The sequence below is a fragment of the Talpa occidentalis genome, unplaced genomic scaffold (assembly GCF_014898055.3).
Source record: "Talpa occidentalis isolate TD23 unplaced genomic scaffold, MPIMG_talOcc4v2.1 talOcc4.7, whole genome shotgun sequence".
In the NCBI taxonomy this organism is placed as follows: domain Eukaryota; kingdom Metazoa; phylum Chordata; class Mammalia; order Eulipotyphla; family Talpidae; genus Talpa; species Talpa occidentalis.
In genome coordinates this window covers 85025780-85042715 of record NW_023605083.1, presented here as the reverse complement: position 1 = coordinate 85042715, position 16936 = coordinate 85025780, and the positions used below count along the sequence as shown (strand labels likewise).

Below are 16936 nucleotides of genomic sequence, written 5' to 3'. Positions count from 1 at the left end.
TTAGGAAAATATGGAAATGATCAGGTAGGGTAGTTGTCTGAAGGGCAGGTTTCTATGTCTTGGGAACTAGGGTAACCGGTACTGGGTTTTGGCTGTTTAGCCAGAAATATTGAGGAACCTAAGTGGCATGTGAATATGAGGCATTGTATGACTGTTGTTTGTAGGAGCACAGCTAGGAAGAGGTCATTAATCCTTCCTTTGGGTCAGGAGCAGATCTGCAGCAGGGCTCTGAACAGATGTGTGCCCCCATTCACACAGACACACGTGCACACACATGCCACATAGCCTGGGCTCTGACCTTCACCCAATGATGCTGGCCTCTGCTGGGGAAGGAGCAGATGGAGTGGCTGGGCTTGGCGCAGGACATACACCCAGGGGATCCAGCTTTGCCCCTTTGATGTTGAAAAACCAAAGCAGAATGAACTATCACAAGGAGAGCTAATGGGGGGAGGGTTAGAAAGAAAAAAGAATGGAAGGGGAGGAGGGAGAGCAAGAAGGAGAAGAGGGTATAGGGAATTATGGGGACCCAAATTACGGGGATTCAAAGGAATACAGAGGTCAGAGGCTGGAATACTGAGGAGTACTGAGGAGCCTCCAGAATAATACCTTGGGGTTCAGGCATCATCCTTGTCCACTCTCCTCCTACCCATATGACTGTTATCAAGGAATCTGATCCTAAAAAATGTCCTGGCCCCATGGCATCCAGTGTTCAGAATCAGAACCTGCCTCTCCCAGCCCCTTCTCCCTGCCTCCCCCCAACCCCTGCCCCCTGCCACCCCATGCCCTGCCTCTGCACTCTTGGGCTAGAAGACACAGCAGGAGACAGGGACCTGACCTCCCTAAAGTGATCAGGAAGGGTGAAATTCACTATCTTCTTCAGGGGCCGGCAAGACCCTCTACCTACCAGGGGAAGGTGTCTCCAGGTAAGGGTGCGCATGTGTGCAGTGTTCCAGTCACCTAAGCTAGGTGGGGGTGGGGGGTGGGGGTAAGGGAGGGACGTTTACAGCTTGGCTAAAGCTCTCAGAACATACCAGTGATCAGTTACACATTCCCAGCAGCAGTGCAAGAGCAATCACATGATCGAGGCAGATTTGGGAGCGAGGGGGTGGAGAAGCCGAGAAGATTTGTTTTTTTCTTTTTTGGGGGGATGTGAAGGTGGGGGTGGTGATGAGACTGGCAGGAAAGCCTGCTGAGCCGGGGGTTTTCAACTCCTTCATGCAAATGGCCCCCAAGATTTGCACCTACAGCCTCTCTTCCCACCCGGCCCCCATCCCCACCCGAATACACAACGGCCTCAGGATGCCCCTGAGGAGGTAAACTCGGGCACCAAGGACTTTCCCAAAATGGCCTTTCTGCTTCAGCGTGGACAGAAGGAACAGCCAGCCGGGAGCGGAGGCAGCATCCTACCAGGGTCTTCTCCTCTTTTCCTGAGGGTTGGGGAGCGCTCGGTTACACAACAGGTGGGAGAGGGTGACACAGCTCTCCCGGCCAGGTTGGTCCACTGCCCACACCCCATCCGCCTGAAGTCCGCTCTGGGGACCCCACCTGCGGCGGCTGCCGGGAGTCCCTCGCCACTCCCCCGCCTCCCGGCCCGCGGGGCACCTGGCCGGTGAGGCTCGCGGCCCCCAGCCCGCTCCCGGCTCCCCAGCCCGGCCCTGCATTTCGCGCCCCGGGGCCGTCGGGGCGCCGCGCCGGGCGCCAGGACCCGCTCCCGCCCGGCTCGCGCGGCCCGAGCGCACACGTACTGCTGTAGAGAGTGTCGATCCAGGAGAGGCGCGGCAGGCCCCGGTGGCTGAGCGGCTCCATGCCCGCGGCTCCGCGCGGCGGCGGCTCCGTCAGATCGGAAACCCGACCCTCATCGCACAACAAAGGAGGGAGGGCGCGGGCGGCGGGCGGGCGGGCCGGCGGGGAGCCGGGAGGGGCGGCCAGCCCCGGAGGTCCAAGTTGCCCGGCGCGGGGTGGAGGCGGGGGCAAGCCGGGAAACAGGTAGCTGGGCGGAGCGAACCCGAACTGCCGCGGGCGCAGGGAAGGGCGGGCGAGGGCAGGCCAGCACCCCCGGGAGCCCTTCCGGCCACCGCGACCGCCGCGAGCCCTGCTGGGGATCCCGGAGCCGCGGCCCCGCAGCCGCCCGCCAACTAGCAACTTCCCGGGGGCTGAGCTGCGCCCAGGGGCGGGGGCCAGGGGGCGGGACCGCGACCAATCCGCGCCAGGCTCCCGTGCCCGCTCCCCCCGCCGCAGCACGCCTCCAGGCCGGGGGGGGGGGCGGGGGGGCGCAGTCGGGTCCCCACCGACGCCCGGGGGAGAGGGGCTCCAGCCAGCAATGGAGAAGAAGTGGTCCCGCAGGGGTCTCCCGGCTGCAGCGCAGACCCAGGCTCCTCTTCCTCCCCAGCTGAGCTCAGCAGAATTCTGGCAACCCGCAGACTAGGTGCTGTGGGAGACCTATGGGCCCGCCGGGGTGACATCACCTGCCACCCCAGGATCTCCAAGCGCAATTTCAGGGGCCGGTGCGGCTTGCAGGCCCCTCCCCTAGCCAAGCCGGGGGGCGGCGCTGACCGGGTTAATGTCCTGAGCGCCCAAGGCAAGTCTTGTCTTCCCGGGACTCTTCCAAGCCTTATTTGCTCCTTTTCTATTAACTATCCTTGACCTAAGAGTTGGGCAATCCCTGCCCTACACTGCAGGGGGCGGCGACTCGAGAAAGGTTGGGGGCTGGAAGTCGACTTGGGGCTGTGGAGGTAGAAAATCTTAGACCCGCCCATTTGGGGCGGGCGGACAAACTGAGGTACACATCTCCTTCAGTGGAGATCCGAGCGCAGCCAGAGGCATACCCTGTAAAATAATCACAGGTTGGGAGGAGTCTGAGGTCAAGATGCCTCAGAGAACACAATCTTTAGAAGCCAAGTTTCTCCTAAGACTCCCCCCTCCCCCAAAGAGCAGTGAAGAGGCTGGAGAAGGTATTACATCTGTCCCCTGGGAGATGGTTCTAGGCGACCCAAGGCAATTTTGCCACAGATTGGGTCCTCAGGGTTCTCAGGGTGCCAAAGGGCTCTGGAGAAGGAACTGGAAGGAAGGGGAGGAGAGTCAGCTAGGGTGGTCCAAGCCAAAGGCCTCAGCCACCTGAGCAGTGCCCAACCACTGAAACCTGCCTTGGGGCATTTATGCTGGTTTTACCTCAGATAGTGACCTTCTAATAATTGAGCAGACTAGCCCCATTCAACACCCTCACCCCCCTCAAGCCCCAAGCAGATTAAGGTCAAATTCTTCATGGGACCCAGCTCAACGAACAGATCTATAAGGTGAAGCTCACCCTGGCCTTTGTAGCAGGCAGTGTTGTCAGTATCCAGGCAGCATTTAAGGGGTCCTCATCATTCCAAACAAACACAGATCTAGTTCTTCTTAAAAGGAGAAGCAGCCCCTCATCCATGATGCTGAGAGGAAGCCTGCACCCAGCTGCTTGGGAAGCCTCCAGAGCTGCCCAAGAAGAAATGGTGACCACCAGTTCACAGCAGGTCAGGGGAAGACATTCTGGGTTGTGGAAAGTGCCCACATGTGACTGCAAAAGGCATGGTTTTCAGCCATGAGGTAACATTAGCCCCTTCCCAAGCTGGCTGGCTCTCCCCAACCCCAGCCCTTCTGGCTCAGGCTCTGCTCTGTCTCTTCCAGCCCCTCCCTGCTCTGCTGTCACCCTCCCACAGTCCCTGACTCGCACACAAGACGGGGAGGGCCAAGCAGGCACCTGGAGTTTAGCAGGGAGGGGAGTGCATCTCCAATGAGATGCTCCCAAAATAGAGCCGGGATGAGAGAGGGACCAAATAGGCTCTGGGAGGAGGGAGGACAGTGACAGTGGAGGAGCAGAATACGGTCCAGGGTTTCTCTTCTTTCCACATGGAACTCTGAGGCACAGAACCCAGAAGAAAGGTAGAAACAGGAACGTAGTACTGCCCCCTCCCCTCCACCACCACCACCACCATCACCAACGCGCCTGGGCCCTCTGCACACACAGGGATTTTTCTGACGGCCACATCCGGGCACTGACTCTGAGGAGGCCATGGATGTGTGTTTCTGCGTGAGTCACATACATTTGCATACATTTTACATTTTTATCTACAAAGGCTTGAACAAGCTATTTTCAGCATTTTTCAAGTTAAAATGTTACAGTTGCTCTCCTTAGCATCGCCATACTTTGCTTCTTCTACACTCTGTCCAATCCTGTCCCAAATCTCCCACTCCAGGAGATAATATAGGGTAGAGGGAGAGAGGAATCTTGGAGGCAATAAGGAGGAACACTGCTAATAACTAGCAGCAGGTGCCTACTGTGTGCCTGGCTTGGATGTTAGTGCTTTGTTTATAAGGATCATCTCACTGTTTTCTCAATTCTCCCCATTTTCCAGATGATCCAGAGCAGAAAAATAAGGTGCTCAGTAGTTAAGTAATTCACCTAGACAGTAAATGGGAGGCTGGGACTTGAACCCTCACAGTCTGCTCAGGTCCTTAGATGCCATGCGTGCTGCTTCTACTGCCACCAGACTGGTGAGAGTTGGGTGGCAATGGTCCCTGGAAATCTTTGCTGCTCCATGCAAAGAAACAGTTCCAGTCCTTTTCCATCTCCACATACCTGTCTCAGACATGTGTCCAGGGAAAGGACAGTCAATTTAAGATTCCCTTGATGCTTTACTGGATGGCTGCCAGGAGATGTTAACAGCACATGGCTTGACTTAACCTTGACTATACAGAAAAGTTTGTGAGCACCAGGGTGATTTAAGACTAGAACAGTAGCCTTCAGATTGCTGCTACTGAGGGTGGGGGAGACTGGACAAGACCCATTACCATTTCTTAGAAAGGAAGGAGTTAAACAGTCATTTTCATCTGCATTTTTTTAAGATTTATTTATTTATGCATACAAGAACTGAGGTATGTGCCAGAGTTGCGGGGGTGAGAGGATTCACCAGAGACAGAGTGGGGAGCAGAACAGGCAGATGTACTGAAATACACTGCTGAGGGGAGCAGCGGGCGAGGCAGGAGAGGTTTGCTGTGCCATATGGGTCAGCTCCCTGGCTGAGGATTGAACTTGTGCTGCAGTGGCTGCTAATAGCTTCATAGTCTGTGACTTATCCCCTTGTGCTACCAAGGAGGCCACCTCATCTGCATTTTGCAAAGATGAAGTGCTATGCCAGCAACCCCAATCTGTCAGAGCAGCAGGGACTGTGCTCTGTTCCTGTGGACAGACCACCTCCCTTCAGCTAAATGTTGAATCTGCCCCTCCACCCGAAAGGCACCCATCACATGGCATCCTCCAAGCCCACACTAACTATTCACTGTCCAGTTTTTGGGTGAACACTCTCCATCTTCCGCAGCCCTCCCTCTCACCGTGCACTCAGGCTGCCCTCAGCTCCCCATCTCACTGCTCATTTAAGCCTCACTGCTAATTTAAGCATTGGTTACACAGCCTAGAGCACTAGGCTGATGACAAGGGGCTGAGTGGGAAGAGAAGATCAGAACGCTTCCCTTAACTCCTAGGGGTGTCGACTCATTGCCTCTCCAACAATCAACTACTGCTTCCGCAGCCACTTGGTCAGGATGGAAAAAGGATGCTTAGACCCCAAGTTGGGCATCTCCACTTTCCTCCTAACTGTTAGCAACCCATGTCCACTGCACACATTAGGAAGGCCCCGGGAGTTCCTGCTTCCTTGATTACCCTGAGGCCACTGCTGGTGAGAAGCTGTCCATTCGCTTTCCTTATGCCAGTGTCAGGAAGGGAGCACTGCTGTGCAGAGGCTGGATGGACAGGGGGCCAGGGGATAGGACCTCCACATTCAGATTTTAAGAAACAAAGCAAGACAGACTGTGATAGCTGAGAAGCAAAGAGCTTGCACCCTCCTGGCAGATCAGTTCCTTAAAAGCCAGGACCGCATCTTTTCTCACTGGAATATACACAGCGCTGAGCCTGGTAGATGAACGATTCTCAGGTAGACCTCCAGCGCAGTCATAACCACAGTGTGCTTCCATATCTGCTTCCTGCCCCAAACCCAAGAGAGTGGCATTCAATAATACATGTTGAGTAAGAGAAATTAACAACAACTAACATTTATTGAGTGCTTCTTAAGTTGCAGGAGCTGCCCTATCTGTGGCACATAGATTACCTCACTAAATCCTCATAATCAGCCAGCCAGATAGGCACACATAGTCTCTCAGTTCACGGAAGCAGAAAGGCTAAGCCATTGGCCAGCTTGCAGGTAACGCCTGGACATGAATTGAGATACTGAGTCCAGAATCTACACGTGTAATCTCCGATTTGGGCACAATGAATGAACAAATGAATAAACAGTCAAGTTAAACTCAGGGAGGAAGAAATTGGAGCTACATGAGCAGTGCAAGGCAGTGTAATTCCAGAAACCCCCAGAGCCACCAATGATTAAACAAAAACAGAACTGTTTCCCGAAGAAAACCGCATCCACTACAACAGGGCAGATGACCCCGGAGACAAGCTGGACGAAATCTATCCAGTGACAGTCTCCTGGACTCCAGTGCCTGCCAAACCCCACTTCTTCTATGTTTCCGGCCAGTCTCCAGCCTCAGTTCTCACATCCTATAGCAGGTGGGCACCCAGGTGGATCAGGGAAATGACCTGCAGGCTTCCTGTCAGCCCACTTGGACTGTAAAACTTTGTTGCCTAGCACACCCTGGGTTAGCGTGTTTCCTGCCTCTCAGTTCCTTTCCTTTTCCTTAGTACAGCAAAGTGATACATACTGTTCTAAGATTTACCCTCAGCTCTTCGGGCTGGAAAGAAGAAAATTCTCTAAACCTCCACTGGGTCACCTCTGTGGGAGAAGCCTTGGCCTGTCCTTGGCCCTCTTCCTTCCTAAGTCTTCCCAGCCTCCCTGATTTTCCAGCAATGAGATCTGTACAGATTAATGTGAAGTCCCCCAACCAATTATTCATTTCTCTACTAAAGTTTTATGTGTGCTTGAGTCACAGGAAAGCGCTGCAATCCTGGCACCATACAAACTCATTTGTCCCCTTGTTGCCTCCCTTGACACTGTGACCAGGAAAAGGCTCCGTGACACCAGGTTCCTATCACCGTGAAGATCCCCACACATAACCACACATTTCCCAGGGATGTGCTGAAACCCCATTCCCAAGGCCAGGTGCTATGGTGATTCTAGCTAGCATCCCAATAAGAGCAGTTGCCTTAATTATACTAAGCAAGCTGCAATTTCAGGAAGGTCACATACCAAGCCCCAACTAAAGTGACTCTCACCGACTCTGGCTCAAATGACACCATCAGGGGTTAATAGAAGAGGCTTCTTCCACAGGTCAACAGTAGGACTGGGGCAGGGGGTGGTCTACAGAAGAAACTAGAGCCTACTCCTAATTTACTTACCACAGCAGCCCCATCAGCATTTGGAAAGAGGTCAGCAGAACAGACATAAAGATTCTGTAAGTCCCAAAACCCAGGAACAAAATTCAATGGCTCCAGTCCTACCAGCTCGCAGGGAAGCAGGAACCCGCAGCTGGGTCAGAGCTCACAGCCTGGCCTTCTGCCCTCCTGTGGTCACCATCCCCCGGAAGCTGAAGCTCGGTGTGCTCCTTGTTCTTTCAGTCAGAACTCTGCAGATGCATTCCAGACCTGTGTTGTTCTGCCAGGAACCCTTCTGCCAGCTGCCAGGGCTGGCCCCATCCCTATCAAGTCCAGGGGCGGCTGTCAAAGAGATGGACTTGAAGATGTGGTGGCTCAACATGCAGGGCAGCAACAACACAGGAGCATCAGAGCCTAGACAGTGGTTCTTGTCATCAGTGGAGTCTTGTTTCAGGATCACTGTTAAGTTTGCAGTGTCTCTTTGAGGACCAGGCCTCTTTAAAGGCAAGTTTCCTCTGCAGTCACTCCAGCCACCACTGGTCCTGCGGCAAAGTGGGTGCTCCCGAGTGCCACCTGGTGGCCTCACAGAGCAGCACGTAAGGCAGACCTGCCACCCTAGCCAGGTTCCAGTCAAGAGCCCTGGAAATGCCTGATTCTGCTTAGGAAAGCAGGTTATCATTGTGAGTAACAAGGCTAGAGAAGTTAGGAGGAATTCCATTTGGCATCAGGAGAACATCAGAAGCCCCCATGAGTGACCTGGGAAGAATAACAATCTCACTAGACAAAAGCTTCCTGAAGATATTCTTAAATGAGGGGATTCTCCCCTGTCTCCCTGCTTGTCAGCTACAGAAACTGGGAAAGAACAAAACATAGCTGCATATACCATGTCCCCCAAAACATTGGCACAGCGGTTCTCAGTTGGGGGAGAGGTAGTTTGTATTGCTTCACCAGGAAGTATTTGAAAATGTAGGAGCATTTTAAAGCATTTTAAACCACAACTTGGTTCCTTGGCAAGATCATACCCCATGTTTTCTTTCCTCATCATTCTTCCTTGAGGTCTTCCCTACATTTCACCTTTTTAACCTAACAGGTCACCAGGCCACCTTCACAAGAGATGCTAGTGACTCCTTCTCAAAAGCCGGGCACACATGTGCACTTGGCCTATATGGGGCAGTTGGACCCTTGAAAGGGAGGGGCAGACAGGTGGCAGCCCAACTCAGCCTAGCTGTTAGGAGCCAATAGATGTCTCTGCAAAGAAGCAAGTAGACCAGCCACACCCCGCCCCCAAAGGACCACCCTGCCTTCCTTCCCAAAAGATGACTCAGCCTAGCCTGTTCTGTCCCCAAACTGTCCCAACACATGCACCTTTTACATAAGGCACTTGAAGCCTCATGACTCCTAATTTCCCCTTCCCCTTCTCCAGTTCATTGCACCCTGAACTGGGCTGGGTAGCTCACTGTCATGAAGATGGTCCCATGCCAGGGTCTGACACAAAAACATGTGACATGTATTCTAAAGATGGGAGAATGGAAAAGAATGATGCTCTGGCTGTGTCGGCCGGTGAAAAGCTGCACAGTAGTCATGTCGGAGCTGGGTTTGTTGGCTTGAGTGGCCCCAGGCCCCCGAGAGTGACATCATAACTATCATGTCAAGTGGAAGGAAGTTTCCCAGCACCCACAGCAGCAGAGAGCACTTTCTAAAGGAAATCTGCACATCATTCCTTTCTTGCTCAGGCCCATCGATGGCTTCCCGTTGCTGTCAGAATAAAGACCTGTATCCTTTTGTGGCACAAAAGGCCCTGTGGCCTGGCTCCAGCACTTCCTCTCACCTTCCTCTCTCCTGGCACAGGGTCCTCCTTGCTCTCTCTGGCTTTTTAAAGAACTTTTGCACAGAATGATATCTCTAGGGAAAATGCTCAACATCCACTCTGCAGGGATATTCCTACCCATTTTTCTGGTCTTAACTTAAATACCACTTTTTCTAGCATGTTTTCCCTAACCACCTGACCAGGGAGACCTGCATTTCAGAGGCCTGAAATTACATGTTCTTGTAATTCATGTCGGGCCTGTCTTTCCTACTGGGCTGAGAGTTCTAACAAGGCAGGAGCTATCTCTTTCATTCACCTTCTATCCCAGCACTATAACCCCAACACCCTGAATGAATGAATGAATGAATGAATGAATGAATGAATGAAAGGCCAAATATTACTGGTCACAGAAACCTGGAACGAAGGAGTGAAGCTTTAGCCAGCTCAGCTCTACCAGCTAAATAAGAGCTGTCTGGGCTGGCTGGGATGTCATGTGGAGAATGGTCACACTTTCCAGAAAGACTCAGGAAAAACAACAGGATCTTAGAATCAGATTTGGAGCAAGAAAATTGCTGCTCCAATTAATTCTGTAACTGCTCACATGAAATCTCAACTAAAAACTCCCCAGTGCATAGGGCTCCAGTTCTGAGCAGCTGACATTTGATGCTGTACTCTTTTCTACCCAATCATACTGCAACAAGGAAATGGAATAGAAACCCAGAAAAGGTTCAGCCCAGTTAGAGAACTTTGGTCTCAATTCTGAGTCTTTCTCTAGGCCTGTCCCAAATTTGCAATTAAATTTGCTTTTAGAGGAAGTAGGCAAGCTGTAACTCTCCCCGGGGGAAAAAACAGTCTCTGGGTGTATGTTTCTCCTTTCTTTCCTCCTGTGTCTGGGGCAGATATTGGGAGTCTGAGAAAGAAGATGCTAATTTCTTGCAGCACTGTTTAACTTCCCTGTCCCAGTGGTTTGCGGGCTGAAGCTGTCACTGACTGGCTCCCAGTGATGACTTTGATGCCCCTCCAACCTCAGTGAGGGGAGAAGTAGGATGGAAACTGATTTTAGGCATCTTGTCCCTCACTCCTCCCCCTGGCAGGGACGTAGCCCAAGAGAATCTGCAGATTGCTCAACAGACAGACAGACAGATGGGAGCCTGGGCAGACTGTCTGTGGCTGTTGCTTACACTGAATGATGGTGACCACTGGGCAGGCTTGAGAGCCCTGGAGGACACTGCAGTAGACCTACTCAGACTGCTGGGCACCTATAAACAGGGAAGAAGATTCCTTTCAATTTCTCCTTCACTGAAATAAACAGACAAATAAAACAACCAATCTTCAGTCAGCATCTGGTTTGTTGAACACTGGGTCTGTGATGGTCCAGAAAACCACCTTAGGCCACTAGGGTCATTGATCCAGGCTGCCATCCTCTAAGCACCTGCCAGCTTCCTACCTGCTGCCTGGTGAGGATGCTCTGGCATCTTGCTCTCAGGGTTGTTCTCTCCCCTGAAATGAAGGGGCCTAGTTTGGGAGAGTTTGTCAATGAAAAGCAGAAGGATAATAATAATTATAGCGACAAAGTTTACATTGCACTTCCTGAGTCAGGACTGATTTGAGGAATGCACATGTATTAAATCATTGGGTTATCACAGTAACCCCCAACTGCTCCGGAATCCACGTCTTGGCCCCGTAACACTTCACTGCTTCTCTCCAACAGAAGGGAAAAAGCACTAAACTGAATATATCCTGAACCCAGGTCGTGACTCTGCCACTGAATAACTCTGTGACCTTGAGGAACTCCTTTTCCCTCTCTGGGCCTTGGTTTCCCTACACTGACATACAGAGAGGAAGGTCCTCCCATGTAGGATTGCTTGAGAGATGGAGCATGATGAAATAGTTGATAAGGGAGGAGGAAAACTTTCTCTTTTCAATTTCTCAGTTCCCTCAAATTTCAGGAAGTTCACTGGGGTTTGAGAGTTAGAAAAGATATTCATTAGTTCATCTGAATAGGGTTGCTTTGCTTGGAATTCTTAAGATAATGGATTTGGGTCAAGCCCAGCAATCACCAAGAGGCCAGCCAGTGCCTGGTGGTCCAGAGAGTGGTCTGGACAGTATGTCATGAAAGGAGACCACCCACTTAAGATTTCATAGCAAAATGGTGGGATGAGAGGCAGCATGTTCTTGGGGGTGGGGGTGGGGCTGGGAAGAGTCATAATTGCACAGTGGCAAAAAATGGGGATGAAGAGGGAAACTAGAGTGAATATCTGGAGAAATTTTTTTTGGGAAGTGGAGATTATATAGTCTGTGGCTACTATAGCATGCGGAACACAGCAGTATTTCCTGATTTTCTTAACCCCATCTCTCTAGAGAAGCCTTTCATGGACACCTACCCACCACCCCCCGCCCCAAATTACACTCACAGAGGTTCAAGAGCCACCTCCCCCACCCCGTGACTTGTGGGCAGAGTCATTCGGTCTGTCCTTTAAGCCACCTGGTCTATGGTATTTTGTTATAGCAACCTGAGCTGACTAACACACCCACCACACAACTGTGCACTTCCACCAGTCACCACACTGCAGGGAGCATGCTGGCAGACCAGGCTCTGCGCTGGCAAAGGAGCACAATGCCAGGGTGCTAGGCAACACTGGTACCTGACACTAATATGAACTCATCAGCAGAGCTCTTAAAGGCACTCTTCAGGGATGGCAGGGCAAAGCAGACACAGCACTGCACTTCCTCCCTCTTTCTCCTCCACTGAAGTCTGATGAGCTCTTGGGCCTTTCGGCTCTCAGGGCCTATACTTGGAGTGTCCCCAGTGCTAAGGGTGTTTTCCAGTGCAGCAGGAGTTATCCAGTCACTGGGGAATGTCTCTCATAAAAGCAGCCCCCCAGTTCCCCAGCCATGCATGGCCCAGGTTCTGCCAAGTATTGTAAGGAGCAGTTGAAGGACCTCTCGAGGAAATGCAGGAGAAAAATGGGGCATCAGTTCTACATTCTGCCTCCTCCAGATGTTCACATCTTTACTAATATGGCCCTAAAAAGGGGACCAGTACGCTCAGAACTTTCTCAAAAATTCTCCATGCTGACTATTGAGCTATATAGGCCCTGGGGACAGATAACGCCACACAGCAGGTATGAGATTCACTTTCCTAAGGAAGGACCCTGTACTTCTGAGAAGTCTTCCCACAGAACCTCAAAGGGCAAAGGCACTGGAGAATTTCAGTTCCCCTACAGAGCCACCTGGATAGCTGCAGGGCTATCTAATCTCTGAGGCATTTCTCCCACAAAGGCAGGCCCAGTCAATTAAGTATTGCAAGGGGCATTTAAAAAGAGACTCATTCCTATTCCAGAGCCTTCAAGAAACAGGGCGATCTCATGTTCTGGGGTGGCTGGGGGCTCGAGCTGCAGAAGCATCAGCTTCATGCTGAGTGCTTTCAAACTTCCGCCCTCGCCTACCCCTTCAGGGTGACCCTCAAGCCTAATTTCTAGTGTGACAGGTCACAGACAGGAAGACACTGTCCCTCTGCTTCCTGACCCCTTTGAAGTCTCAAGCTCTAGAGACCTCAGGTGAAACTGAACTGACTCGCTTTAACCCCCCTTCGCAGCCCAAAGTCTTCTAGACAACTCATTACCCATCCCTTACACGCCCACTCAGTTATTTTCCAGATTCCTATTTCTCTCTGACCATGCAAGTTTCTTTCCACCAGGAAGCCACATGCATGTCATATGAGGGAAGCCACAGGTCACCAGCAGAGGAGGAAGGAGTGCTGGGCAGAGTTCCCTATCCTGGACCTCAGAGTGTTGCTAGGGTGGGGAGTCCCGGGGGAGACGAGGGCAGGCCCAAATGAGAACATGACTTGGTTTTCCATTTCCCCAGAGTACAGTCCCCCTTGCAGGTAGCCCTGTGCATAGGCTCTGTGCCAGGCACCCAGAAGTACAAGACAGAAACCACTCTATAAAGCCTGGGAAGGACGGGGAGCCTCCTTAGCACCAGCTGGACCTGGGTCCTGGCCTGCCCTGCTCTGGGATCCCTGGCTCTTGGGGCAAATGAGCCCCCTCCTGACTGTCTGATCAAAACCATGCTAGAGGCTCTGAGACCGAAACCTTTGCTGCTCTGCACCTGGCTGGTTAGAGCCTCTTCTTGGGGGCATGTGGGGGGGTATTAGTAAGTTGTGTGCCCTTAGGGAGCTGAGCTGTTTTTTTCTTAGGTAAAAGGGCTGTTTCTGTAAGAGAGCGTATCTGCCTCCCACCACAGCTAACCACAGATGAGGAAGCAGCCACAGAGAAGCTCCGGCCCTAGGGCTCCTGGTTCCCTGCTGCTCTGTCTCGGGGACCACACATGGAGCTGCACACGCGAGCAGGCCACATTTCCTCCCAGGCCTACAAGGAACCTTGACTTCCTACAAAGACCACGAACCCCAACATGAGTATGCATGGGCACATCTACCCAAGACAGCAGTTTGCTGATTTCTAATGTGGCTTCACAACTAAAAGGAAGAGGTTCTGTCTTGCTGAGGAGAGCATGGCTGAGACACCAACAGAAGTTGACTTCCCATCTGGCCTGCCTGGTTCTGCAAGTAAAGGTGCATGGTTCCAAGGACAAGGCGCCCATTTCCATGCAGACCCTCCTTTTGAGAGAGCTGGTGGCAGTGTGGAAGCATCACTCAGGGGTGGGCAGGGTCATAGATACCTTGTTCTGGAAAACAAAAATTCTCTCTAGCACTGCAGGTGGGGGAAATATGAACTCAAGTTCCCTCTGTGAAGAACACCCAGGTTGTTGGCTTAGAACCCACATTGCATAGTGCTCTGTCACTTGCCTATTTGTGTGCATTTCACATGTCATCAAAAGATGCACGGAAGGGGCCTCCCTGGTGGTGCAAGGGGTTAGCACAGCACTATGAAGCTATCCACAGCCTCTGCAGCACGAGGTCAATCCCCAGTCAGGGAGCAACCCACATGGCACAGCAGACCTCTCCTGTCTCGCCCGCTGCTCCCCTCAGCAGTGTATTTTAGTAGATCCGACTGTTTTGCTCCCCACTTTGTCTCTGGTGAATCGTCTCACCCCCTGCACCTCTGACCTGTACCCCAGTTCTTGTACGCATAAATAAATCTTTTTTAAAAAAGATGCATGGAAGGTGTGAAGTACATAGGCTGTTTTTTTAAATATAAGTTTAATTTTGTTATTGTTATAAAAGTAAGATTCACCATAAAATTTTTTAGGTGATAAAAGAGTAGAGAATGATCTACAAATGTCCCCATTTTCTGGTATGCATATAATGGGGTCTTTACATAGTTACAATCAAAATAGCTCTCCAAATCCTGCCCTGGAACGTCTCAGCCGTTGCTCCTTGGCCAGTCCAGTCTTCATTCTCTCACTGTCATGTTATATCAAGCCGGGCAAGTTCTACCTAGAAGAGCTATGACCTCACCTTGCTCAGGTCCCCTTGGCCCCAGGCAGAGACATTGGCACTTCCCCACACCTTCAGCCCACAGGCACACCGCCTGGCAAGTCTAGGAGTACAAGTGGGGAGAGATGGCCTTCTACTTCTAACAAAACTGCCCAAGTGGACTCAGGTTTTATAAGCATTTCTGATTTCAGAAGTCCCCATGCTGCCAAGATAAAATCAAAGAAATACCCCCAAAGGCAGCAATTCCTGCCCCCATAGCAGGTGAGGCAATGTTCAGGTGACCTGCAACACTTAGACAACGAGGCTGAGGGCATAACTCCTCAGAGGATGCCCTAGCTGCTGCTAACTCTGGACACTACAGCCAGGAGCGTCAGTCCCCCGTGCATGCAGCAGCATCACCCATAGGTGCTCACAGCAGCAATAGCTTCATGGGGTCAGTTTCTAGGCTGCTGCTGTTCCGGATGCACAGTTTAATGGTTAAGGTCAGGATGTGGGTTCTGGAGACAGAATAGACCTAGGTTCAAGACCCGTGTGCTTAAGTAATCCGACCTCTCTAAGCCTCAGCTTCTTTCATTCTAAAATAAGAGCAGTAATGGTAACTGCCTCAACTGAGATGACTGAGAGGCTAGAACAAGACAATGGACATAAGGCACCAGCACAGTGTCTGCTCCACACACACACTGAGGCAATGTTAGCTATTATCACTGTGTTGGTTGAGGTTTAACACATGCACACACACATGCACACATATTCTACACTTCTCTCCTGAGGGTAAAAAGCAAGGTAAAAAGTGAGACAGCTCTCCTCTCTCCACATAAAAGAGAACACAGAAGGCCTAGTAAACAGATACTGTAAATAATGCTGAGGTCACAAAGCCAAACCACACCCTTTGTTTCCTGTAGGTATCTCATTGTCATTGCAGAGTTAACTCATAAGGTTGTTTTTTGTTTTTTCTTAAGTCAAAGCAACCCTATTCCTCCTAAGTATGCCCCCTCTATTCTTTGCTATTCAGTAATAATTAGAGAAAGAAAAGAAGACCCATCTAGAAAAGTATAATCCCCTTGACTTAATGTCAGGGCTGTCATGTTTGAGAGAGAGGCGTTTCAATAGTGCTAAACGTCTTTGAAATTTTTCAAGGACAAGGAAGCTGAAAAGTTGAATACAGTATAAACTTTCTTGACAATTTTCCTGGGCCACCAACATAGAAATCCTCCTTGAGGAAAAGGGAAACTGAAGTCTGAAGTGCGTGAATGTGTTCAAAGAGAAAAAGATATACAGGTAATTTTACCTTAAAATTGTAAACCTTGGATTATCCAGAGTAAACACCAAATCAAAATGTTGTTAAAATCAGAAATTAGTGTACATCTATTCACACACACACACTAAACACACATACTGAACACATACCTCTACACACAAATTTAGAATATGTCTGAGTATTATAACAAAAACACGTTGCCATCCAAAAGGATCTTTTATAAAAACAAATTGCGCTATCCTAGAGTCCCACAGTTCACATTAAAAGAAAATCTCCTATTTCCTACTCATCTTGAACTTCAAAATGATCATTCATTCTAAATTGCAAATTGAAAGGGTATCCTTTGTCTTTTCATATATTCTTCAGCAAACAGTATGCCCACCCCCACACTCTTCACACCCCTCTGTGCCCCACGCAAAAAGAAGTCACATTTAAGAGTACTTCCCCTGTGGACAAGGAGCTCAGCTTCCCAATCCTCTTCTGAGGGACCCCTGCTATGGTGAGCACACCAAAGTTTAAAATGCCTTTTTCGGTCATATATGACAAGCCCATAGCCAGTATCATTCTCAATGGCAAAAAGCTGAAAGCATTTCCATTAAGATCTGGAACAAGACAAGGATGTCCACTCTCACCACTGCTTTTCAACATAATACTGGAAGTCCTAGCCAGAGCAATAAGACAAGAGAAAGACATATAAGGACTCCAAATAGGAAAAGAAGAAGTTCAACTCACTATTTGCAGATGATATGATAATATACATAGAGAACCCCAAAAACTCCACAGAAAAACTAATTCAACTAATTAATCAGTTTAGTAAAGTAGCAGGATACAAAATCAACACGCAAAAATCAGTAGCCTATCAGTTTCCTATACACAAACAATAAATCTGAAGAAGAAGAAATAAAAAAAAACCATCCCTTTTATTATTGAAACAAAAAAATCAAATACTTGGGAATAAACCTAACAAAAGAGGTAAAGGACCTATACAAAGAAAACTATAAAACACTGTTAAAAGAAATAGAAGAAGACACAAAGAAATGGAAAGACATCCCCTGCTCATGGATTGGAAGAATTAACATTATTAAAATGGCCATCCTACCAAAAACAATATACAGA

The 16936-nt window shown here is 50.3% G+C and overlaps 1 protein-coding gene and 1 long non-coding RNA gene across 3 annotated transcripts in view; one reads left to right on the top strand and one right to left on the bottom strand.

Annotated features, from left to right (window-relative positions):
- The window catches only part of ABR (ABR activator of RhoGEF and GTPase), a 178499-nt gene that overhangs the window by 135351 nt on the left and 26212 nt on the right, over positions 1-16936 (bottom strand). Inside the window, exon 1 of one of the 2 annotated variants that reach the window (XM_037492050.2) lies at positions 1746-1806. The exons of the other annotated variant lie outside the window; for it this stretch is intronic. Coding sequence (XP_037347947.1) covers positions 1746-1806 — 61 coding nt within the window. Of the gene's footprint in view, positions 1-1745; positions 1807-16936 lie in introns of those variants that run through there. 2 annotated transcript variants of the gene reach the window in all.
- Positions 1931-10425, top strand: LOC129144829 (uncharacterized). Its single transcript, XR_008549539.1, has 3 exons — positions 1931-1986; positions 3401-3579; positions 10256-10425. It is a non-coding gene; the product is annotated as an uncharacterized LOC129144829 (long non-coding RNA).